The sequence below is a fragment of the Trichoplusia ni genome, chromosome 2 (assembly GCF_003590095.1).
Source record: "Trichoplusia ni isolate ovarian cell line Hi5 chromosome 2, tn1, whole genome shotgun sequence".
Lineage (NCBI taxonomy): Eukaryota > Metazoa > Arthropoda > Insecta > Lepidoptera > Noctuidae > Trichoplusia > Trichoplusia ni.
This window is the reverse complement of record NC_039479.1, coordinates 14,588,817-14,616,687: the sequence shown is the minus strand read 5'-3', so window position 1 is coordinate 14,616,687 and position 27,871 is coordinate 14,588,817. Positions and strand designations below refer to the sequence as shown.

General features: G+C 34.2%; 1 protein-coding gene across 2 annotated transcripts; it reads right to left on the bottom strand.

Annotated features, from left to right (window-relative positions):
* Positions 1-855: 855 nt before the first annotated feature.
* On the bottom strand, positions 856-27,871 carry LOC113508339 (carbonic anhydrase-related protein 10). 2 transcript variants are annotated; one of them, XM_026891313.1, is made up of 11 exons: positions 27,641-27,871; positions 22,951-23,179; positions 16,507-16,557; positions 9,309-9,445; positions 8,314-8,505; positions 7,261-7,356; positions 6,081-6,147; positions 5,691-5,845; positions 2,473-2,604; positions 2,195-2,243; positions 856-1,274 (listed from the first exon to the last, which is right to left on the bottom strand). In XM_026891313.1, exons 2-11 carry the CDS (start codon positions 23,012-23,014, stop codon positions 1,252-1,254), a joined length of 966 nt encoding a protein of 321 aa, XP_026747114.1. In that variant the 5' UTR covers positions 23,015-23,179; positions 27,641-27,871; the 3' UTR covers positions 856-1,251. The 2 variants fall into 2 exon arrangements, with proteins under 2 accessions (XP_026747114.1, XP_026747115.1); XM_026891314.1 differs by having other exon boundaries at positions 2,473-2,590.

Below are 27,871 nucleotides of genomic sequence, written 5' to 3'. Positions count from 1 at the left end.
TTGGATGATTTTAGGAAAACACGTTTTAATACAGACTCGAGACCAAAGAATATTGATATCATTTCAATTTTTCCATAGCAAAGGTCAAATATTTTCAGCTTTCGAACCGAAAAAATACTGACTCTTGATTTTACACTCTGACTAAATTTTATTTGACAGATGTACACTGAAGGTTATAATGGTTGTTTATAAAAATGACGTCACTTAATATCTTTGTGCGTCACAGTTCATTTATGGTCATTGGTATTTGTAAGCTTTATCAGCGTGTTAATAGCTGGTCGGGATTGCCAATTGTGTAAACATATGGGAATTTAATGTTGGCTGTTTGTTTTCAAAAAGACTCATTTATAAGTGAACCTATATAACGTATCGTGTAACTTTGACTGTACTTTTTAAATGTCGAAATTTTGTAATATAAAGAAAAACTGAATGTGTTTTCGAAATAAAAATACCTCATAATTGAATATTGTTTAATCATATATTTCTAATAGATCTTACAAGAAAGCCAGGCGATACACTTTTCATAGTTTTGGAATAGTTTCATCTTACAATACGCAATGAAATATAAACACTAGAATATAGTTTATTAAAGCTATAGACGTCTTACAGCGATAGATATATACAGTACCTAGTACCGTCGAATGACATCTTAAAAATAGTACACAATATGGAAATTGATATGAACATTTATCTAAATTCATTCGTTAATTGATATTTTATTATATAACTATCAAACAACAAATTTCTACATAACAAACATTTATAATAATATAAAATAATGAATAACAAATACTTATTTTTTAAGATATGCAACACAATATTCCAAATGTATTTAATTTATTGAAATGACACGTAAGTTACAATAAAAAGTTTTTTTTTAATTCAACATACCTATTTATAACTATAGATAAATTTTCCTACCTTTAGTATACAATTTACTACAGCAAAACTTATGGCATGGTTTCAAACAATCTATCTGAAAATATCTATTATACTCTATCTAATCAGAGGCCGTAGTAAAATATTAGGTAACATTTACCTCAACAGAAATACTTGTCACATTAGTCTAGGCCTAACATCAGCGCTAATTAAGATATCTGAGTATATTACACTTACAATACATTTTGTAGCTCCATTTATCATAAGCAAGACGTAAACAAGACTGTACAAGAGTTATATACAAACTTATGAACTACTTAATATATTTGCTACGTAGCTGCTACGAGAATGCCTACCGTAGTGAAATCTGCTTCAATATTGTGTCCAGCTTTTGGCTGCAACAGAAATGAAAACCTTGATAACGTGTGAAAGCTGGGGTTAAACTGATGGCAAGTTGTTTGAGCGTAGCGGGGAATAAGTCTTTGTCTTTTTGGCTACGGTTTTGTAGCGCTACGCCGCAAACCGTTAACAATTTGTTTAGATGGATGTTTTTATGAGAGTGTCAAAGCGATTTTTACTGCATGGTGTATTATTTAGTATTTAAAACAGTTTTATCTTTATAAATTGTACGTTATAAACGATTTGCATTGAGATAACATTGTTTTAAAAGAAAAGAAGAGTCCGACCTATATTAGATTGACTTGTATAAATGTGATTAGGTTAAGTATTAGTAGAAACGATCCTTAAATTGAGTTTCACAGGAATAATTTCAAGAACCTGAGTGAATTAGGTTCAACCGTCACAATCTAAATAGAGACCTCAATGGCTAGATAATTTATATTATACTGCATATACAAAAAAAAAATTGTACTCTATTTTTTTGAAAAAAAAAATATAAAACCACATTTTTATTTAGTTTCCTGTATTTTTATACAGTTGTTTATTTAATGTCGTTAATGTTTCAGTTCATAGATCAATGAGCATCACACACAAGCGTCGGTCTCATATTTGAACATGAAATGTAAATGCGGCAATGACGTAATTTGCAATCGCGATAACTGGGATATTATCGTTATCGCAATACAGGTTACTGTTAGTAACACCAGTTGATTGTAGATAGTATGTAATGGTTTAAGCTTGTTAAACAAATATTGTGACAACGTATTCAATGGTAGTTTTGATAGTAGCAAACATTTATAGTTAGCGACACAACTACACAAGTCACAGGATCGCCAAGTCCATGTTTTATAGTTTTTGTTGCATCTGTGGGTAGTCAACTTATTATTATTTTTATAAAAAAAAATAATGTAGTTACCTTTGTAATGCATATCCCGATGCATACTAGGACAGGTCTTCCCGGGATACTGAAAATATTTAGATTAATTAAACCACAAACGACTTTAAGTCAAGCGCCCACCACGCAAACACAATTCATTAGTGCTACATTAATAGTACAGTTAACCATTTTACAGGAGAACACTGCAACGACTAAGTATATCGCTTAGGTACCCAGCTTAGCATACAATATGAATTATTAAATGTGTCTCCAGACGACTTTGTGCTTAATTCGATTTAGTATAAGGTGTAAATTACCTTGCTGAGATCGAAGTCGATGTTGGTCCTCACGGCTCGGTGGTGGAGCGGCTGAGGCGGCCTGAAGTTGTTGCCGAGGGGAGCTTTCGGGTGCCGCGCGTCGCCTTGCATCAGTCGCCTTAAGGCGTGCAACTACAGTCATGAAATTCAATTATGTTGACACTAAACTTCTTGAAAGTAAAATGACTAACCCTATTTAGGTATTTATGAAGCGCTGGCCAGTTATAATGGAAAGTGATTCTGCATAGTCTGGGTCTCGTTTTATAAAAAAATCGTGTGTGTTTATCAAAATGCATATGAGAAGAATTTAAGAAAATTGTATAAATAAATTGTTATGTTCATTGCCGAATTTCCATAAAAATCATAACACAGTTAAAATGCTGCCGAGAGAATAGAGTCTGAGTTGAAGTACTAAAGCTGTTACGGTCTTATAGTAATTTCGAATATTCAATGCATACGAGCACGTTCGCTTTCCATTATAACATAAACGACTGTTTACGTGGAGAGCGATTTGAAGTAAATTGAAATTTCTTCCTTTTATAATGTGAGTTGACTACTACTATCGTACTTATAGCTACATTTTCGCTACGGTGGGATTAACTGACGCTGAGCACGCGACCGACGCTATCTGATTCGCATCGCTGTTTACGCTGTATTAGACAATTTGATTCTGATTATAGACGCCGCCTAAACTTTGATTTTTCCAACTGTAATTCTTTTTGTGGTTTTGTCTACAAATACACGTTGTGTACATTGGTGATGGTTATTGAAGCGACGTTTATTCTTGTTGTACACAGAAGCAATGATGTGTTACGCAAGTTTCAGCAGTGACATTGTGAGCTGAGCTAGAATTAAACTGGACCAATTTGATAAATTGCCCGGTAATGTACTTGTGACAGGGGCTACAACAACTCAACTAAAGGTTTATTTTCTTCACTCTCGCGTATGACTAGTTTTATTTTGCTTTTATGACTGGCACGCACCATTAAGGCGTAGGGGTTTTATTAGCATAAAACTAAGCACGTTAGTGGTGTTGTAAATTGCGCTTCAAGCAGCGACCACATGGCGTTCGCTCAACTCCCCGCGAGATTGCAAGCAGTTTCCACTAGCACTTAATTTTCCAACCAACACAAACGGAAAACATAAACAATGATTTATAATAACAGCCACACAACGCGGCACTTTCAGTTTACTTTTAACACGTACATAATTCACGGCGGAGTCTTTGTCTAAAGGCGAGGGACGTGAGTTGTTTATTGTAGCGTGGGCACAAATGAAAATGTTATTACGCTGGCCTCAACCACGCTTCAGCACACAGATACATGCCTTCGACTGGAAGCGGCGCCAAACAACTTCGGCTATTATATGAACTTGCTAAAACATGTTGTCGTACACAGTGTCGGGATATCGCACATACGTTTATTATAAACACGACTACAACAATAGTTGGTTTTAAGTGGTTAATGTTTGTCATTTGTTTTTCTATTCCGAATTTATTTTTGTAAGTACATTTTTGTATTCCACAAAATTGTTTTGCGTTTGTTCTAATGATATAGCATGTTAATGAACAATAGGCAAATGCCAAACAGGGGTTGACAATACAAAATATGGGGACATGATGGTAACATTTTTTTAGGCCTCTACTGAAACTTTTATTGTAAACAGATAAATAAAGCAATGCTAATGGCACATAAACCTCTCTTGTTTAGTTGACTCTATGTTTTTGTCTAGTGGGTTGGCCGTTTAAGGGTAAAAAACTCTTGTGTGAGTTTCACCTGAGGCAGGCGCCAACGCCGAAATGCTTGAACGCGCTTTAAAAAGTTTTCAACTTCAAGGCGAATCCATAAATCCAGTCAAGGTTAAGAGCCTAAATAACCTTTATTGTGGTATCGGTAGAATTTTTTATTGTCTTTGTTTATCGAATAGGTTAAACAATTGCTATGTCTGGGGATAATACGTTGATGTTTATAGACTGTAATGTGAAATTCGTTACGATAAAATGATAATTGAATATGAAATCACTAACACGCGTAATTAGTCTTTTTTTCATATAACAGTGAGTAAAGTAATTTACTATTTACCAATTAAGAACGAGTTCAAATTTGAAAACCTACACACAAATTTCAGAAAAAAAAGACTCAGGTTATCAGACAATTCATAGATCATTCAAACATTATCTACGGAACTACGTAAACCCGTTTGTTTCAATAGTGCAATCAAACTCATTTATGTTAACAAAAGATCTCAATTTAGTACTTCGTAATATTTTGGTAGCTGTTCCATTAGCTCTACATCTCTTATTTAAACAGGAGGAGCAGGGGAGCGTGTAATGTTAACAGCGTACTTGAACGGATGCATTCACCGCAACCATTGATTGTGACCAATGACACACTACTTAACGTTGTAAGTATTTTGCCATGCATTTTGACTTACGGAGAATCTTAAGTAATTTGTTAATAAGGATACCGGAAAAGTGTAGGGCTTAACTAATTTTAATTTATTTGGAATTCATCTTTTTTTGTGTATTTTTTGTTGTAAAGTCATTGACCATTAATATTTTGTAAATAAAAGGAGTGAATTGTCCAGAGAACACGTTATTTTACTGTGTTAATTTATTCAGACAGTTGTAAAATTGAAAATGCCTTGTGAAATGTTAGTTACATAATCATAGCTATGTGACTTCAATAATGACTTTTATACAGATTATTACTACCCTGAGTATTAATTTATATAATGGCCGATAATGATATAGATGCAAGAACCTGATAGGAGCAACTACAATGCCGTGATACGTCATGTTACAGTAAATGCCACATAATCATGGGTAATTGACAATGATAAGGCTTTGTATTGACACCTATTGTTTGAATTTGTGAAATCTTAATGGTGTTACATTACGTTGTATATAAATAGAAGGAATGTTATTAGGACTGGCAGGCGCTCAATATAATCATTTTATTATTTATAAGAACGACTCTCCTCATAAGGAATTTATTCCTTGTGTCGCAAGGGGCTTTACATACATTCATGTGACATGTACAAAGAACTTAAAACAAGCGTTTATGAATATCTTGCTTGTTCTAAACGTTAATTGACCCGCGACTCATGGCCCTCCGTGGACTAGGCATGGTGACCTATTCCACTCGATTATCCGTTGAGTAAAATTAATCTTTAAGTTACTCAAAGATAAAACAATGAGAAATAAGGGGGTTACTTACCTGTTGTTTAGTGATGTAAATAGGTTTGTTGACGATAATCCACGTTACAGTTTCATAGCACGCCGGGGCTGTGGTCGACCCGTCATACGTCATGTAGTAATCTGTGTCCGGGAGCAACCCTCGCACCGACAACTTATTAACCGGCATTTCTGCACCTAAGAATACAAAAACATTTTTGTTTCAAACTCCGCAAAATTGTGCAGAATATAAAACTGCAGAAACAAAAGAATACCCGAGTGTATTTCGTTTTAAGTTTTCGCGCGGTGATAAGTTAGTTACTACAATAATTCTCTTTATTTATTTTATTTGAAACCTAGAATTGCAGTATTTAAGAAATATGGAATTGTTTTTAATTTCATTTTAAGTATTGTAGATTGAAAAGTAACTCACCTCCGTATTTTATGTTTTCTAATTCTTCCGTCAATACTCTTAGTTCTGGGTTTGATAAGTCACCGAGCTGCAAAAGATGGAATAATCAGCAAAATGTACTTTAATGAGTATTTATAAAATTACATATGGTATATTTTACATCTTCAAAAATAATTCTGGCCTATATTTACTACTTTATACGTACAATGTACGTGTATATGTGTGCATAATTGTACCAAAATATCAAGACCATATGAAAATTATTATTAACAGTGCCTTAACCAACCAACATAATTAAATATCCAGTACCTTGTTAAAGTCAGGGGCAATGGATGTAGAAAAACACTAATTGTTTGTCGTGTGGGGAAATAGCTTGCTTTAGCAAAGTTTCAGTTAACGGCGGCCACAAGCGAAATATGAACGTGTCGGTAAACATGTTCCCCTTTGGGACAACATCGGATGGGATGTGCTAACACAGGCGGCGGCCTTCATTAAGGAAAACCATAAAACGATCGAAAATAAGCTCTCTTAAAGATGACGCTGTAAGAACACCGGACAAACAGTATGTGCGTTATTCAAACCAGCAATGTAGAGCATGTCATAGTTTATTTTATTTATTGCTTAAATGTTACAATGCAAATATACAGAAGAAAATTAAATGAATTCGCATCACTCTGTAAATATTTATCAAGTTAATTTTAAACGGTGGCAATTAATTGAAAGCACGGCCATGTTGACCCCGCGTGGTGAAGGGCCGCTTCCATACCGCAACGATCAGACAGTTCTTAATTTGAACTAATAGCTTTAGTGGCTAATCCAATGGCGCACAGAAAATTCCAATTTCCTTAATTAACTGCGTTCAGTTCGACGCTATGAAGAGGTGCGGCTGGCAACACTGCGATACTCCGTATCACATAAACAAGTTTTGCACTCTACTTTATTATTAGCCTAAAAAGTGTGAGCACCAAATAGATCTTAGCTGAAATGTTTAATTCATAAACGTTATTTACTGTTATGAGAGCGCTTTGGTTACTATGGCTGTAGTTTCTTACAAACTGCTGGTATTCAAATGTATCCTAATATAATGTTTAAGAAGCATATTTATAGAGTTTGTATGTTATTGTAGTCTTGAGATGAGTAAAAATGTTAATAAAATAAAAAAGGAGCTATTCTTAAAAAGTGAGTTGTTTTAATTAAGTACCTGTAACAATAGCGATATTGAAACAATTCCTTGAGCTTTGTGTAGGGCTTCGGAGAAGTTTGAATACAGCTGAGAATTAAAACCGAATATTTGAATCTGAAACAAATAAACCATATTATTCTAAGGAATTCCACAATTTTCCAACTAGACTTTCTTTCATTCTTTGTATTAATTTAAGCAACAGCAGGGTGCACCGTGCAAGAGACTCGGATAATTAAAAGTTGTGCTTAGTAACGTAATTACTGAACACAACTTAGTGAGTCATACCAAAATATGTCCACAAAAGCTAGAAAGAAAATCCCTATACTCATCGTCAATGAATAAACAAACAACTTCAACATTTAAAGTATGTTGTCAGAAGTTAATAGCGCTAACCGCGGGAGAATAAGCACGTGATTTGAGATTTAACATAGCTGCGTAAGAATTTGTCACATAAATAAACAGGAGGCATGGTTCAGTAGGTTCACAGTCAAGTCGCTCGTTCGTCGGGATTACATTTGGGATTTGAAGGTCTCAGCGACGCGATGCCGCGCCGGGCGGAAGCGCGAGGATGCGTGTGAAAACATCTGTTACGCTTTCTTTTGAGACCTTCCCAAAGAAATCCCTGATAACATTTTAACGTTTATCTGTGTAACGTGTTTATTCGACGCTTCAGTTTGGTTTATTTTTGGTTGCTTTGCTGAATGTTTGACGATTGATTTGACTTTCTAAACATGAAGGTAAACAATTATTGACATGGTTATGTGATTACGACTCTTTTCAATAGGTTTAGTTAGGATAAAAGGATTATTACTAAATCTTTTAAAACTAGCTTTAAATGAGATATTTATATGTATAATTCCAATAACCTGACAATGGCCTCGGGTGAACAGCGAAAATTAAACCATAAACGTAATATAATATTTCAACTTTAAACCATATTCATACATAATTTGGTCGTTGTCAGTCCATTTTAAATTATGCTATAAATATAATTTCTTTAAATAAGTCAGTTCTACAACTGCGTAAAACTTTAAGAGGTGGAACTAGGTTCTCTAAAATATTTTTAATTACCTCAGCTGGGAAGGAGTATCCATTGATGGCATGTTCGGATCCGAACTGGTCGTGCAGGCCGTAGTGTATGTGAATCTCATGGAACTGGTACTTGTAGGAGAGAGGACCGCCGGTGATGTTGATGTGATGACGTGTCTCGTTCTCCACGGTGAAGATCACCGAGTGACCCGTGTTGCTTATTAAACCGTTTATCTAAAAGAAAAAGTAGTATAAAGTAATGTTGTATAATTTTGTTGTGTAAAGAGGGTACACTGACTTCTGTTGCCATCTTGGAAACACGTGGCGGGAGACAGGCTACACTGCAAAGTTTAGAAGGGCACAAAAATTTAACTTTGAGCAGACTGAAAAATGTCATTTCAGAAACGGCACAACATACTTTAATAAAGAAGTTACAAATAAAAAGATTCATTAAGATCAGACAGTCTAGATTAAATTTCACTTCACTAAAGGCGATGAGTTATTAATAAAAAAGAACAATAAAATTGTTATTTATCCAATTGATCTCATTTACCATGTTAATCGTGACCATAATGATTTTTTGTATTCATAATTAAAAACAGATCCTGTCCTGCCAAGAGCATTACAAATTAACAATATAAGAGGAATGAGACAGACTCATATTTAATGTAATTACACTGCAATTGTTAATTTTCGCTAGCACATAACACGTCATAAAAGCAACACTGCTCATAAATAGTAAATTATGTTTCATACCAGCAATATTAAAACAAAAACAAAGAGTAAATTATTTTGCGTATAGACCAGGAGCAAGAATATTTTGGCAATTTCTAAAATGAAGATTTGGTAGGAATTCTTCTAACGATGTCGTCGTTAACTGATTCTTACTGATAGCTAAAAAAATAAAGGTACATAAAATTTAAATTTAACATTGATGAAACTTTCGGTTGCTTTAGGTTGATCATATGACTACGAGAATACATCAGAATCATACACCACGGTGATAAAACAAAATTACATTTACAATTCCCACTTACCCTATGTTTATCTATGTGTAAAAATCGTAGGTTGGGGTCGAACAGCAGCTTATCTGGTTCCAAGTTGACCGGCGATTGTCGCCGGCCTTTGTTGCATAGCGACCATTCTGGATTGATCAGCCCCCAGAATGCTGGACCTGTTCAAACACAGACATGTACACGTTGCAGTGATAAGCACACACAAGCACCGTCAGCTTTTCTTTCCACTTTATGCATATGTAATGTGTGCATTCATTTACATATACGTGGTCTCTATCAAATCTCGTAAAGCTTTAATGATTCTTAGAAAACTGGACGGTAGCTATGTTGGTTTATAATAAAACTTAGTTTTATGTTCAACAAAAAAGTCAAAATATTGTTCAATGGTAATCAGAGACATTATTTTATTTCCAAAATACGAATTACTTAACAAATTATACTGCGCTTACTTCGATAAAAAAACATGTGATAGAAAACCTAGTTATCGTTTTGACAAACGAATTCGAAACACCTACTAATTTACATTGTAAATTCTTGAATCAAAAATTATTTGAAGTAATTCTTAAGATATAATACCAGGCTGTTATTAGCTATAAGATGCGAGTATCTAGTCCGTAGTAAGTGCTATTCATAACCGTGTAACCACAATGTGCATATTCGATGTGAGCATTTGCGGAAATATTCACTTTGAGCGCTCGTTTGTAAGCTTTTCAAATAAAGGATCGTATTCATTGAATAAAGAGAATGGTGTTTTTGTTTCGGTCCTAATGTTATTGAGAAATAGAAACAATTATTTACATGTATCATTCATCTGTATCATTTCTTTTTTTATTACTATCTTTTGTATTTTTCATTTTTATACCAAATGGTCTTGATTCTTATAATTGTTTTATTCAAAATATGAAAATGATATTTCTCCATCGTCACATTTTAAATTAATATTATTACCTGTGGAAGAATGATTCAACGCCACGCATTGTGAATTGCGAAATTGTAAAATGACCATTAGACATAGTGTTAGGTTAAAACAATTTGGGGAAAAACGACAAAAATAAAAACAAAACATGCTCGATGTTTCGTCTTTTTTTCCGCCGACATTATCTGTATAACAATTGCCATTAACTTGCAACTTAAAATAAATTGACATTACAATAATTGTACTGAATTTTAACACAAGTTATGTGAACATAACACATTTAATGTATATGAGATTATATTTTATGAATGTCCAGTGGCAGTTGATATCAGATGGAACACTGTTAATTATCGAAATGACAAAGGCCTTATTGTAAATGCTCGGTGCATGATGTGAATTTCATACGCATGTTATAAAAGTTAATTCAATTTTCTCATGCATAAAATTATATTCAGTTATCCTGTTACTATTTTTATAGGTTAAATGAATATTCTTTGAAGTTACCATTGTGTGTGTTGTGGACGGACATCGAGTACCTATATCACTGATTGAGTTTTTTTTCTCATAATCAACCAAAAAGTTTGTCGATAGGTTTCGTGTAAGGTCTGATTCAGCGTTGGCCAAAAATGTCAAGTATTCTTCAGGTATGGGCCGTATCACATAAAAAGAAAAAAAAGTCTGGTTTCAAATACACTGATCGGTAACTGAATCGTTGCAAAGCCCGTTTCGTACAGCTTTTAACATGTTCCTCATCTTTAAACGAATGTTCTCGTAGGTAAGATAGTGGCAATCAGATTCGAATACCTGTGCCTCTACTGCAGAGGTGTAAGCCGGGATCTGCCGGACTGTGGCGGCTCTAATCTGTTACACCATCTGCGCTCACCGTAACTAGCCAGAAGAATAAATCATGGACATAATTTATATTGTGTTGTACTTTCAGAGATTATCGGAAGACGGTTCATAAGATACTTGATTAGCTATTTCTTCAATCGATGCATTTTAACCTTAAATAAGGGTGGTATTGTCCTGTAAGTATATCATACGCTTAGTGAAAAGTAAACTTTTTCATCAGTAGCCAAATATTCAGATCGCATATTAATGAATTCAATCAACAGTCACTATAAAACGAAAACGATTTAAAATTACAGGATTAACAAAAACCCCGAACATTTATTTTCCCAAGGTATTTCAATATTGGCGGGGAGTGGCGTGAAAGTAGCCAAAGTGCTTTGGATCGTATTCACGGTTTTATTATTTATGACCTTGAAAATTGCATGAGTAAGCCGGCGCAGCGGTTGCGGTCACGCCCACTTTATCGCCACGCGTTAAGTGAACTTTCCGTTAATGCATGCACTTTTTTATTGTTTTTGGCACTGTGTGTGACAATGAATGTCTAAGAATAGCTTTGCCAAAAAATGAATGGTGTGGATCTTCCGCAGTCTGCAAATGGCCTTAAACTAGAAGCGAAAATTTGAAGACAGGATTTTAACTGTTTCCATATTTTTACGAAAGACAGACCATAGGCATTATTTTGCTGACGCAACACACTCCTGTTTGTTTTTTAGAAGCGTTACAGCGAATCTGTTATTTTGCATATTTTTGTGGCTTCATAACATTCTTGTTTTTGTACACGTGACAAAAATGTTTTCATCAAAAAAATACCTGATTTAGGTGTTTTCCTGCATCAAAATTTTGCTTTTATAATGTTGCGATGTATATGTGATGTGAATAATTAGGCTTTGAGATGTAATCTTCACTTGAAGACTTGGTAACAGCTAAATTACAAACACACTAGTTTCGTATCGTTGAATCATTGATGTACGGTTGATTGTACAGACAAAGTTATTATGATAATTCCAATTGAATTTACAAATTTATGTACCGTGGTTGTTTAAGACAGTTAGTTGTGTCTATTTTTGTTTAATAACCGAGTCTAGACGACTAGATACATATAGAAATGTCTTCTCCACGTATTAATATTTAAAGAGAAGGTAGTCACTAAAATTACGCCAGACCAAGATTTTCCACATCACGAGACATCAAACTGACGTAAATTCACTTCATACAGTGGAAACTTGAATGTTTAATAACCTTAATTTATCATACGAATATCAGTTAATAATCTAATTCAACTGATTACAGTTAACTAATCGGTTGCGGTCATAGTTCAAATGCCACCAAACTTCGAATAAAATTACATTACCTATCTATCCATGACAGATTGCAAATCGCATATTTTACAGGTGTGCAATGAAATATTCTATTGAATGGTAGGAAATATAATTCTCAAATAGCGATCAAATTGTCATTCGTATTTTTACTACATAAAACTGATATTTTTATGTTAGGACACCAATTTCAAATGGTTACAATAAATTTATTTTGACAGATAGTAGTTTTCATGAATTTCTGACTGATAAAGCTAGCTGCTCTATACAATTGATCGCGTTGGTTTTGATGTATCGCTTTATAAATACATTGGTGGGTCAAATTGGTAAATATTTTAGTTTGGAAATAAATTACGAGGAATAATAACTATTATACAGGCTTCCTTTCTTTTCACGTTTTGATGAACCGTTTTAAACTAAGTATTTAGGCTTCTATTTTTCCCAGTTATATAATAATTAACTACAAGCTTAACCGACCATTACCTAAATTGAATAAAATAGAATTCCGATATAACTCGAGATTAACTCAAGTGCGAAAACCTACACATATTTTAATGATTAACCAAATTATAGTTACAATTAATTTTCAACTGAGCAACAGTAAACAAATATGCAGACATTCTTTTGTTTTCAATAATCAGTATCTATTAGCTCAATGATGCGGTGCCGCATTGTTGCGTAACTTTATTGAAGTTCGCCATTTTAATTGCACAATCATTATAATGATGGGAATGATCGTGTTATTGGCTTCTCTGTAGTAATTCAATTATACTTTACATATATTGTTGTAATTGGGTATTTACCGTAATGCGACTATACAGATTACTCGATATTTCTCTGATTTATCTGATGTGAAAATTAAGCTAATTTTCATGTTTTAATTGAATGTAATTTTAATTTTGTAAATGTAAATGACGGGTATGATAGCGACAAAAATATGTGTTTAACCAAAATAATGTTGTGAGTACTGTTTGTAACTCGATTCTATTTTCATGCCTAATTTGAATGGTGTCGAAAACTATCGATTAAAGAATAATTTGACAGTAAAAGTATTAATAACTGTACAAAGAAAACATTATTTGCAATTCTGTTCCTGTTTGTATACATTACTATTTATTTTGTTTTTATAAAGAGACGGTAGCGGTGAGTCGCAACTTTAACAAATACCTAACTTCAGCTAGCCTGACAAGTTTCGATACATTTTTAATACACATATGAAGCCTTGATTAGTTCGTCGCATTAAAAAGAGGAAGCTGCGTTTTCTGGTCGAATTTGACGTTAAAGAGAATTGGGAACCAGCTTTTCATGCAGAAAATTTGAGTAAATCTTTTCATGCAGAAATCATGCAGTGAATTTGAGTAACTCTAAACCCAAGACTTCGTTTATTAGAAGGTTTTATACATTTATTGCACCTTACTTATATAACAAAATAAACAAGGACCTTAATATCTACCCACTGAATCTAAACCTATGCAGGAAAAAGCTACACAATTATCTTACAAACCTATCATACGAGGAAACGGAGAGTCTGTTAGGCATCCCAAGTAAAATCATTAAAATTGAATAAAAAAATCCTATTTTATTACTTAATAGTAATGAATATCTGTACTCTTACACACATTTATACTTTTACACACACAAATATAAACCTTACACCACACACACGCACACACTCTCACAAATACACTGTCCCACACCTACAGACACACACACATACACCTTACAACTACCTCACATACATATTTTTATATCATTTTTATTCGAACTTCATTAACCTTTATGTTACTTTTTGGATTATATTCATAACTTAGAAACGCACTTTTCTATATTGGGCTTAAAATGTCTGTGTCACAAAATTCAAGGAGTTGGCGCTGCATGCTGAGATACAGGACCTGTCCTAGTTCGGCTGCAGAGGTTGTATTGTTTGTAATTATATTTTTGATTATATATTTGTAACATAATTTTGGTTACTTGGTGAAATGAACTTATTATTTAACTGTAAAACGTACTTGAAGGTAAATTTTCTGCTATGAGGTACGACAACAGTATTTTCGAACAATGATTCCCTTGAAAATCGTTAACGGCTATTTAATTTTAATATTCCAAAAGAAGAAAGAGAAAGTAAGTAAATTTAAGTAAACAAAAGCATGCAAAAAAATATTTGACTGACACACTTTTGAAATCCAGTAAAGATTATGTGATAATCAAACGAGACAGCCAAAAAGCCGATAGGAACCAAACTCAGGAGATTATTAGACCATAATAAAATTCGCGGAAGCTATCACGCAAATATCAGTTACGAACATACGATAAGACACCTCACAATTTTCGACTGACGTAATATGAATACAAGATAAATCGCCCGTATAAATTTCGTGTCACGTAAACCAGCAAAAATGTTATCGGCACAGAGAAATTGATACGCACAAAACGAATATGGTGGGTCAATGAATTGAGATTTCTATATCAAGTACGTTCGGATTAAGCAAGTATGAAAGAAGGCCTTGAGGCGTGTATTACTGAAACAATTATTAATGTTTCATGATGAAGATAAACTGATGCAAAACAGCAAACGTGTGATTACGTTGTATACGATTTTTTAATTCGTAGTCTGATTTGAGTTGTGAATAAAGAATACTAAAATGTGGTATATTACTTTGATTACGAGGGATCAATTCGTCTGCACCTATACTCACGCACATTTTCCGTGATCGTCTAGTTCAGTTTCTTAGGAAATGTTTTTAATGGGCTGACGTAGTGCGACGTAGTGCTACGAGCTACGAGCTACGAGCTACGAAACACTACAAACATTACGAGTTAGCAACGCGTGAAAGTAAACGGTGCTATTGGTATTTGAAACAAAAAAAATGCTTTCAGTATGAAATTAATGTAGCCTTTATGACGTACTTGTTTGTTACACGCGGAGGACCATGTACACACCATGTCTACACCACCATATCTACTATAAACACAATAGCATTTATATTAAACAAATGTCATTTGCAAATTATCGAATTTGTATTCGAAAATCAGCAGTGAAATCACGTATTTCATAATTATATTCCTACGTGTATACATGACCTTTTATTTAAAATATATAATGCTATAAGATAAATTATACAACAGGGACAGGTATGTTTAATCGCGAACAGCTGATCGATTATTATAATAAAATGCATATTATATGTATGTGTGAATTGAAATTTAATATTAATGTTCACAATCCAACAGACAAGCTATTCTTGCATAACTGGAATGAAACTCGCGGCGTATGTAGATGAAAATGGTAATTTAGGATGCATAGAAGTGTAAACAGTTGAACATCTCTATGTGCTATTTATAATTTTATTGTTACGACGAATAATTTAATTGATATAAGACTAAATTTGTGTGTATAACCACTTCCACCATTCCAAGTTTGATATAAAAATAATTTTATTGCCTTTGTAGGAACGAACGAATTACAATAAGTTAACATTTTGTTGAATCAATACGGAATTTACGTTGATGCTTCTAGAAACTATCACTGAATGAAATATTTATAAGCCAACATACTTAAAACACAAGACTACTCGTCGTAAAGGTTAAACGCTTAGTAATAACAGAGTTTACATAAGAACTTATGAAACAAAGAAAGGTCTGAAAATCAGAGTAATGCCGGAACCCCGCTCCGGAACAGCATAAGGTGAGCGAGCTCTTTTTGCTGCTGTCATATTAAATAAGTTGTACTATTATATACGTGACGCAACCTAGCACTAATGTACTCATTTATTAAATAGCGTTTATGTACGCATGTTTATATTTGATAAAATGTCTAGGATTTTTCCTTCTTAGTAAGTATATGAATCGAAAATCGAAATATCAAAAAGTTTTATTAGAAGAGGTAAACTGAATAAAACAATCCTGTTCAAACAATTGCACGTGAGTCCATAAGACAACAACCGGGCCATGTCTAAATAAAAAACCAAACTATACAAATAAAAAAAAACAGTGACGTTTGAAACTCGCAACGAATGGCCAATTTCGTTTTACATTCATTTCTAGACCCGCATGCAAATAGTGCTCACAAACAATTCATAAATATTAAATAACGCGATAAAATTTAACAATGACACGAACAATAAATGGGTCTCACCTGAAATGCCGTCGTAGGTCCACCATTCCTCCCAGCTGACGCCGCTTACGGCTGCAATCACACCAACTCTAATTAAGTCTGCACCATTCACAAAATGAACACTAGTCCTTGTTATAACTTGAGTGATTTTATTTCCAGTTTGTCGACCTCGGAGACTGAATTCACAATGAATTATCTCGGTGTACGTGGAGGTTCACAACTGTCGCAGCTTCGTTTTCACTGCTCTCATAGATTATTACTTAATGGGGTCTTACATACAATCAAATAGGAAAGTATGGACGCTTTTTGAACTGCAATTGAACATTCTGCTAATAACGAGGATTTAAAACTTGATGGTTTGTTTTTAGTTAACGAGAGGATTACTTCTTCTTCAAAGCTATTGTGTCCTATATGAATCAAGAGCATTTTAGCATAACCGTTTTTTCTGTTTAATGTTGTTTTAAATATATGTTAATCTCTTCATTTTAATCTAATAACACAGTACAAGTATTTCATTACAATAAAAAAAAAACGATAAATAATTTACTTTGCAGTGTTACGTTCAATTTTTATCTTTTATTCGTCCTGTTTTCTTTTAGCGAATCAATGGAAATAAAATGATTGAGCCAATGGAGCAGAAAACCGTTATTCTTTTGAAACAAAACGGTATTTCCTTGACGTGGCGCGATGTCTGACACGACGTTATTGTTTGTTTTTAAGTGTACAAACTGCGAGAAGATTGTGCGGTGAACTTCGTGAACTTTGTGTCTCAGTTGTTTCAATATTACTCATTTGTTTTGCTGTGTTTTTTCCATTGAGATAGCGCTCCGAAGTAACAGAAAAGTTTCGATATATTATGTGAATATTTCTCACGTAAAGGTTATGTATGTTTTGCTATCAAGTATTTTGCTGCCAATATTATTATATTGGCAGCTTATTATTTATCAATAAAGACAATAATCTGCTAAAGGGATAACTGAGTATAATATAATATAATGTAATTATTCCACCGAGCCTGACTAAAAAGTTATTACAAAGTAAACATAACATTACATTAATTAAATACTTTTCGCGCCGAACCCGCAAAAAAAGCCGACTTTCCAAACACCACCCGCTCACGGGAGAAGGATTTACAGAAGATTAAAATTTCTAATTTGAGCTGGCTAAAGTTCTCTTAATTAAGATTATGAGATTATGATACTCATCATAATTTCAAAGCAATTAATTCAAAAATACTTGATTCTTACGCTGTAATTATTGCGTAGGCATTGTTCCCTCTTACTATTTAAGGCTGAAGTATACCCGCTTTAAAAGTCTTTATCCTTAACAATTGGCCAAATGCTCAGCTAAATTAAAACCAACAAAGTTAAAATATCATAATACGTGTAGTGAAACGTGCATTCGAAATATACACCAATCTCGAAAGTTACTCGATACACGGCTGATTTATGTTCTTAATTTAAATTTTTGCATTCGCCAGGCGAAGTTCGCCACGGACGCGCCGCCTGCATCGCAAATATATGTTACAGTCGAGTCGAGAGATCGTTTCCAGTTTCGATTCGATACAGCTTGAGCGAACTGTCGACTTTTAATCTTTTAATGCTACTCAACAAACTTCAGCCTCGCGGAGTACGCCCACGTTTATTCGAAATAATATATTGCATGCTATTTTGCTTTGCGAATATAGAAATTTTAAACATTACGCGTTTACTAGCCCGTGCACGTACACACTATTTTTTGCGTGTTTTATTCATACAAGCAATTAGTGTCGTTGAACCTCAAAGTTAGTTATAATCAACAAACAACAATGATTGCTTTGTAACTTCGGTAACAGAGATAATATTAAGTGAGCTCGCAAGCCTGCATGGACACTAAGTACAGCTCAGTGTGGCTTAGAGCAACTTTACTGTCGAAAGCAGCACCTGAGGCTACGCGCGCATCCTGCTCAATCTATGAATTACTGAACTTTGAAATAATTACAAGTCTACCTTACCGTGGTACAATCAGTAATAGAGCTCAACGAGGTAAGCCTTGTTTGATATAAATACTAGTTTATGGTATTTAGAGTACTTTCAATGACGCTTGTCGTTAGTTGTGTTAACAAATAAACTTTTATAGTCTAGTCAGTTCTACGCCCTATGTTTTTAACCACTTAGCAGTATACAAACATAACGTGTCAAATAAAAACTGCAAATAATTTATATCGTCGACAGTACACGAGTAACTATATCGAAACAAATGTGAGATTGAATTCTTATGCATTGTTGCATTTTGCAGACGCGATTGCTACGTGAAGTAGGAAAGTGCTCGCGCGGGAGATGCCAGTCAGCGTCTGCTTAGTTTTAAGGCTCGACACAGTCTACAAGTCGGCACACCTTCATGCCAAGCCCGCGGGAAATACTTAGCTACTTACTATTGTATAGTAACCTAGTTTGTGCTTTCCTCACGAGGAAAATCACTTATTTATAAACGATTTATGAAACTTTAGCGATCATAAGCACAGTAATTTACAATCAACAACATTTCAAAGGTATTGATGTCGCAATCAAATGTTGAAAACGTGAGCAATTCGCAGCCGACGAACTCCACAAAGAGCTTCAACCATGCATCGGAAATGAATCAGTTTCCGTTTCGAGTGAGGCAAATGATATATACCTATGTGTCTGCGTTTGCATTCCAAACGGGACTCTACTGTCTACGTAGTACCGTTCAATGCACTGCAGGCTTAACAAATTTAAACAGGATGCACTACTTGTAGACACATTGTACTATTCCTACATTTTAAATGCGTAGCGTAAGTTCCTGAATGTTTAAGAGTTAAAATTAAGGAGAGCGTTTGTTGTGCTCTTGGAGTTTAGTTAGTAACAAATTCGGTTGATTCGGATGCAATGAGACTACCATAACGATTTTCCGATGCATTGAACCGTGACAAAACGAATGGAAATATCATCGATGTATGAAATAAATAAATAAAATCACGTGGAAAATAGGCAATTTCACGGTGCATTGGACGTCCTTTGCGTGAATGTGCAAGACTGCGATGGCGGCGCATCGCAAGCCGGTGCCGGCTTCCGTAACAAAAGCTTTGCTGGTGCGAATGATTCTTTCATCATACTCGCTCTAGTCTTGACACCCATACCAAAAAAATCGAAGATTTTCTATAACGTAGTTTAATTTTTTCAGTAGTCTCTACACTGCATATGCATAGGTAAATGATTAACGCTGCTATTCATATCAGGCATTTCAAATCTAATTTTCCTATTTATACTGCTGAAAATGTAGTTATTAAGGCAATTATTACTAACGAAGCTGATATCCAAAGCCATAAATAGATATGTTTCGTCTAATATCTTCAAGTTGTGTAGGTTGACTTGTTTATTGAACGTAATAACACAAACAAGGATGTTTCTTTGTTTATCCACGTATTACAATATATCTATTTAAGGATCATATAACAATTGGATAATATGGAAGGCAATGGATTATTTTTCGAAGATATCTCGATGAAGAAAGAACAATTTATGTCTTTAAAACATCTGAACAAGCCTACAAGCACTCTATTTTATGCATAATATGTATATAACGTTATTGGACTATTGTGAATAGACTACACAATAGTTCAATATCGTACTTATTAGATTTCAAGAGCCCATTATTTTCTGACAATAGAGAAAATTGTGGAGCTCTCCTACTGAAAATGTTCAACAAACCCTTCCTAATTGATAGTGCTAAGTTTGAATAAGAATTATTCAAATATTAAGTACATGTATGACATTGTCACTACGATCTCCTTTTTTTTTTTTTAGCTGACCCTACGCCTCAGACGTCACATGACTGAAATAATTTGACCACATTACAAACATGTATGTACCTACAGCTAACTATTCGTAAATTATAATTTATGATAACTTAATTAGTAATATTCCATAACTTTCACATAACACCAACTAGTCTTTACAGAACTTATATATTGTCCTGGGAGGGAATCGAACGAGCCGAAACGACCTCCGGTATAGCAGTCAGAGTCACTAACCACTAGACCAAGAAGCCAGCCTAATTGAACTATTTATATTATCTCTAGTTCAATTCGATATAACGAAGAGATTTATCAAATCTGAGAGTAGATGTATCTGGTAGTATAGCAATAATACTTCGTGTACCCATAACGATTGTTATGACAACCCAATTCCATGTCACGGCTACGAACATTACCATCTGATAGACATTAATTGGAATGAGGTTCGTCGCGTCGTATCATTTCATATTGCAGGTAATGACTTATAGTTCGATGTGAATGAAACAGTATTCGCGCTATGAAACAGTATTCACGGTATGAACCATGTTACGTATTCAAACGGTATCGCCGCGCCGCGTGCGGTACAACTTTCTACCTATGCAAATACCTTACCATTGCATTTGAACATTTCATGTGCGTATGGCTTATGAAGACTTTTAACTCTTTATGAATAATATTTTTATATTAATGTTTAGTAAATTTTATTTTGTATTCTAAAGTTAGGGGTTGAATAAACAAATACTGTGGCAATTAAAATGTTTCTATTTTCGGTGTACCTACGTGAAAATAAGTGTTCGAAGTCGACAAGTATTTTAGTTATCGATAGCTTCAGTTTGTTTAGATACAGTTGTAGATGTGATGATTACAGTATGCTACCCACTGGCTATGGAGTAAATAGAAAAAATATCCTACAGGTAAACAGGTATATCAGTTGTTTTGTCAACGTCTGAATTTTTGCTATTTTTATCAATGGATTCCAATTACTGTTTGACCTAAGAATCTGAGACAAATCCCATCCCGGAGAACCCCAAATAACATAAACTATAAACCATAAACTTTTTACTTTTAATTTATTTATTCTCACTTTGCTTGTGCCTTGTAGTTGTTTTTCCGAGAGTATTCAATCAACGTATTATCATTACTTTTACGTGGTAGAACTCAAGTACAAACTATTTCGAAGCTGTATAAAGCGTGACGTTAGCTCAAACTCATAATTCAAATTTCAATGTAAGGACAATATTCAGTGAAGCAAAGTTAAATTAAAGTCGCATGCGGATTTGGCTGCGGTCCGCCCCAGCTTAAGGCGAGCTATGCCACCTGCGCTCCAAACCTAGCACTGAAAACACAATTTGTGGCGCGCCTTTTGTACTCTTGTTTACTTTTATGCATTCTATTTTTATATCTACGACCGTATCTCATGTTTAGAACACTGACATTTAGAGTTTCTAGCGCTTTCTGTTGAGTTTCCAGACGTCCGCTGTTTGAATGCGCACGGAACTTCGAGAAATGTGCGTTGAATAGCCCAGCAAAGCGTATAACTTGAAAATTAATTTCAATTTAAAATTTTAGAAGCAGCTTAGTGTTGGTTCTTTGAATTTTAATTAAGTAGTGTTTGAATAATTTAAACGTGGAAACAGAAAGCGACTTTTTAATCTTTTTAGTATAGACGTATTTACGCCGGAGAGTAAATATCATTAAGATTAGCCTGTCATAAACATTTCCTAGTTATAGAGTTACCGAGAAATTGTGTCAATATTATTAAATAACATACACGTGTCTCAGCGAAAGGGCCGGCGGATGTTGACACGAAAAATTCTCCGTCAATTTTTGTCTTGGCTTAAAAGGTGTGTAAATAAAGGAGTGCGATACAATGGGAGGAGAGCAAACAAGGTCATAAAGCACGTCACAAGGACGATCCTATATATAATCAGCTTAGTGATAAATTGGCAAACAGCACGCGAACGACACAGCTGCTTCCGGCCGGTCAGGCCTGACGCTTGTCTCTGCGATCGCAGCGCCCGCCGCGCGCCCGCGCCTCGCCTGCGCCTCGCCCGCACCTCGCCCGCCGGCTAATGTTCAGTCCACGACACGACTCTAACAACATTATCTTGACTTGTGACAACTAACGCTACACCATATTACGTCACGCAATTAATTCTTCAACAACCGACTTCTACACGTAAGTCAAAATTGGTTCTAATGTTTTGCAATAGCAATGTTAGAGAAGTAATCCCAAAGTGTTTTTAAAGTTTGAATTTTAATTTGAAATAAGATTACCATACCTACCATAGTATTAGGTGTTAAATTTTCTGAAACATGAAACCGAAAGTACGAAAATAATTTTTATTTTCAAAGACATAAAGTCTGTTTTCTTTTATTTAATGGTGAAATATTTTATTTGCTACTTAACCGCAAGTAGAGGGGACGAAGCTACGATAAAAACACTAATTACGAACCTGCAGTTTGTTTTTACTGACCTGAAGCTTATTTTATTTTTTGTTTGTAGTTGGTATAATGACGAAAACATTTCAAGATGTAACTACTGTCGAACATTATGGAAATAGTTTGATTCACAAGTTGTGTGATAATACGGGGAATATGTTAAGTCAATCCGTATTAAAGAACACTAAAGTCCCTAAGTTTTATGTAATGTTATCAATAGTTTTTACCGGTATAGGAAAGCAGTATCTGCAGTAATGCCGACACTACAGCCGCTCCAAGGAGGCTGTGCATTGTCTATGACACGTTTTCTTTCAGCCCCGGCATTGGAATTTGTTTACGTTTCACCGCAGGTGTCTTCTGCCTTCTTTAACTTTTTCATTGTAGAAATAAAACGTTGAATAGCCCCTTAGTTGGAAAACTTCGGTCGTTCTTTTTTACTCGGTTTCATGTTTGGACCTGAAACAAAAGTACACGATTACTTGTCTGAAGTTGCTTTTTATGCAAGCTGTTCTCATTATTGGAAGTACGTAGACTGGTAAGCTGAGGGTCTAATTTAATTGCCTCGTGGTTTCCTGAAAAGAATAAGCCCCCTTTTTACCCTTGAGTGTCGTAAAAGGCTGTCGCCCTCGCGAGGGTGAATGTCAAGAGGATGGGCAGCAGGGTCCTCTCTTGAAGTAATAACAATGTATCGATCGTCAATAACATAAATTAATAAAAGTAAATAAAAAGTGACAAACACATAACATTAATAATTAAGCATGATTTTACTCTAAGAGATAGTAGGAAACGGTGTCCGTGTGTGGAAAAACAGATCCTAAATATCGTAATTACGAGGTCGGCTTGGACAGCGCCGACGCGCACCGCAATGACCCATTTGCCTCAGTGTGTAAACATTTGGAAATAACGCCACACAACCAACGGCTAATTCCCAGTTTTTGCAATAGAATCGTATTAGTACAGCTTTGGAAAGAGTGTTAGTATCGTTTTTATGGCTACGTTTTCTGTCGCTGCCTTGTTATTTGTTGTGAAAAATTGATTCTTAATTTGCCAGGCTTGTATAAATTACGAAAATTACTTTTGATTTATTTCATGCGTGTTACAATTAACATAATGATTGATATCCTATTTTTCTTTTAGTTTTGAGCATTGCACAAAATTTTAGTGTTGTTTGAATGTTATCATCAATACACAGAGTTTATCTCTCTTTAAATCTAAGCTCGTAAATATGTGTAGTTAGGCTTCGGACGGACCCCTATACTGCTATTACGGTCGAAGGAATTGATGAGTGAAGATTGTTGCTATCAGTGGAATGGTAATTGGTCGTCGTATACGACGTTACTGGCGCAATCGGACAATGCCTTGCCTGTCGCAGTGGTCAATACCAAAGCAAATAGGGGCTCGCGATGTGATTTAATGATTTGACGCTTCGATAGCTATCTATCGAAGCGTCAAAAAGTGATGATCGTTGTAACAATAAAACCTGGGTAGTGAATAATAAATATAAAATTGAATTTATTGCACATTATTCTATTTTCAATTCGCTAAGAATTTTATGACAGGTGGGCTTATGTTAACTTTTACTCTTGAAGAGTTTTAAAAGACATTAGTTTTTTAAAAGGTCTGGCGAACTACGAAACTCAGACTGGCGACTCAAACGTAAATATGAAATCGAACTGCAGGGAAGTTTTAAAAATTCCGCAAGGCCATCGACAATTTTCCGGCGGCCGTTGATAATGGAGATTTGATATGTCGCCGTCCATGTTGTAACGTTTGAATGCCGAGCGTTGAGTTTGTTTGCCTCATCGTATAAATAAGCATAAAGTTGTGTGGTATCACGCGAACCGGTCGTTAACCCTGCTCCATGGCGCACTAATGGAGAGGTGAGGGTGTCATTGAGACCACAACACGACCACTTCACAGTGGGCCGAATGACAGCTAAGAAACGACTGTAATTAGCACTTGATAAACTTTTATGACATACATTTATACAAGTGTACACACATAGCACGTATGACGAAGTTTTTATGCGAGTGAGACAAACTAAAAATACTGTTTTTGTTGTTTGAATCTATTTTTAGGTTGGGGTAAAAATGTAGGCGTCTCCAAGTTTTTCAAGACAATGTAACATACAGTTAATTAGCGACTGATTGTATGTAGTTAGTAACTTTATTAGATTAGTGGATGATGTTCATGTATAATTTTTCACATTAGGTTCAATCTTACAGGTAAATAGAAACTGGGGCTTTTGTATCGGATATCGGTTCAAAAACTCTCTTGATCACATTCGTCTGTGCACGGATGATATTAAAATCGGAACAGGAATTTGGTACACATTTCCATCTCTAGGACCGGCAGAACGGGAGAAGCAACGAGCTTTTTCCACTTTGAACCCATTTAAAAAATAATTTAGTCATACTTATATGGTTTTCAAGGCAACAAATCGTTCTTACTTACTATGAATCAAGATCATTAGAATTATTTATAAGATTAATGTGACTAAATTGTAATTTATAAATGTAACAACATGATTGGATTACGCGTACCTGTCACAACGTAGACATTAAAAAGCGTCGATTTTTTAATTCTTTACAAAAAGGCCGTGAATGAAACGAGCGCAGAGCACAGTGGAATGTCAGGAAAATATTTTTTGAAAAGGTCCGCTTTTTCAAAGCCACGTCGTCGTCGTATTGAATGCGTTTTAATGAAAAAACATGCGCCGATTCGCAACAGTCAAGGGAATTAAAACCTCCGAGCGGCGTTCGCGATCCCAAATGCATCGGTCGGAATTTTCATTTGTCCGAATATTATTTCCACGGGGAATTTTGCAGGCACTATTTTGTTTAAATTTACGACTAGCTCGTTTTGTGATTTCGCTTGATTAACGGTTTGGATTAGTTGCTTGCTGTACTGTTTTTTTCTTTACTTGCCGTAGTATAGTTACTTGTATGATTCAGTTCAAGCTTTTAGAGCTATTAGAGATAATGGTAAAATAATGATAAATTATTACATATTTTCTACATTTGTAATATATGGTTGTAAATCATACCACTATTAATTGTAGTTTTTCAAGCCTACATTTTAAATAGGGTGTCTATTACTACTCCAATATTTTCATTGAATTTCAAATTATTCCCTACAATTTTCACATTGAAACGTTTTGACAACGGAACGCATCGCTATTTCTGTGATAAGCTTATGAACTTATTTATGATTAAAATAAATTATATAAAAAAATCCTTAACATTCAATAAAGATTAATTAGTTTTAGAAGACACATCGAATTGTTCCGAAATACAAAACAGAACAATAATTATAATTCATGACACCTAGTGGTAAGTATAGGTTATGTCAAACAATTGTGTCTGCTATGTCGTTAAACTGAATAATTAAATGCTCCCCACTGTTTAACTTTGTTAAATGTTCGTAAGTTTAAAAATGTCTCCATAGAGCGAGTTTTGTTTCAGGGACAGGTGTCTGAATATAAACAACGGTCTGGTAGTTCAATTAATAGATTCGTATGCACATAGTTGCAGGTTCGAAACCTAATTAGAGACAATATTAACATTGTTGCTAATTTCGTTTAGCAATTTTAGTCGCACCTATATATGAGAACTGGATTCCAAAATAGTATATGAAATCCTTGACTTAGTGTTCAAAAGCTCATTCTTTCCTCATTTGGGAAAAGGCTTTAGACGGGACGGACTGGCGTTATACTTTTATATTTATACATTCAAACAGTGTGTTAGTACATTATAACACACAAACCTTTTCAACAACTACATAAATGATTTGTGATAAATTTAATAATTAATAGAAATTTGACTAAATTAACATTTTCATAGATATCAAAGAACACTCATGTTGCTGGTCAAAGTTAAATAAGGTAATAATAAAACAAACTAGAGCTAGTAAACTAGCACATAGCAAAATTAAATCATATTCGTCGGAGCTCCCAACGAAGGCTTGATTTCCACACGGGACAATTATTTATAAAGTGCTCACGTAGCTTGTTTTCGAGCAAATATAGGTACTATAATTTAACTAAAGGTAAATTTAGTACAAGATGCCGAAACAGGTTGTTATTAAATTTGAAAAAGAGAGTTTTCATTGTTATTGTTGGTCTGAAAGACATTAAATAAGTGTTCGAAAAGCGTTCCTAAATTACAAGAAAATAACGGATCTTGTTAATTGTTTAATGATAATTCTTTTTCTTTTTTTTTGTATATTATTGATAATATTGACATTTTTGGCTTATTCATATATTATACGCTCGTGCTTTTAATCTTGTTTTTTATGTAGTTTTAAATACCTTATTAGTAAGATATTTTCATCCATTAATAGGATCTTATTTAAGTTAAGCTTGACTATAGCAAATTAACTAATATTAAGTCATGGACCGATAATAAGGCCTCGTTTACGCGAACTTGTCCTGTTTTAGCGTAAGGGCCGGCAATTTTGAAATTATTTCTAGTGGTCTAATTATAATTCTTGTTTTATTCAGGTAATTATTTTTAGAGAGCCGGACTGAGTTTAAGCGATAATTTTTTTTCTATAAGAATATTATTATTTTAAACAATCTTTTACATGCATTTGTTGATGATATAAAAATACATTAAGGCATTAAAGCGTTAAATTTAGTTTAGGTTATATAGAATTTTATTGGTTATAAATCATATCCTTAGAAACTTTAGTCAATTAACAGGTTTATTTTTAGTTTCCAAACTTAAGATCTAGGATACTTTAATTAACTTGATAGACCATTTGTTTAAAATAAATATTCTAAATCTCTAAAGGAATAAAATAGAAAATTATTTATTTTAAATATATTTAAAGAAGTTATAATGAAAGGTAAGTAGAGTCTAATAAATAAAAAAGAGGTTAACATTGCATAATTAAATAATTATATTATTTACGTACTTGAAAAAGTTCACGTAACCGGCTTCAAAAATTCTTCGTTTTTTCAAAAAATCTTCCACCACTATTTATATAATAACTTAAACTTTGTTCATTTCATAAAATACACTGCTTATTTATACTGAATTTCGGTCTAAATACTGAAAATGTCTGACTGCGTGTTATGATACGAAAGTTATCGTAAAGTTCCCGCCATTTCGCGCGAGGACCTAGCTTTGAGTCCGTCTTAACGCG

Excerpts from the sequence above, each read along its gene's own strand:
- LOC113508339 (XM_026891313.1), bottom strand. The coding sequence starts at position 23,014 with ATGCACAGCCTCCTTGGAGCGGCTGTAGTGTCGGCATTACTGCAGATA. Across the intron at positions 2,605-5,690 it reads TTTACATCACTAAACAACAG|TTGCACGCCTTAAGGCGACT; the intron begins GTAAGTAACCCC and ends TCATGACTGTAG. Across the intron at positions 1,275-2,194 it reads TCGGGATATGCATTACAAAG|CCAAAAGCTGGACACAATAT; the intron begins GTAACTACATTA and ends TTTCTGTTGCAG.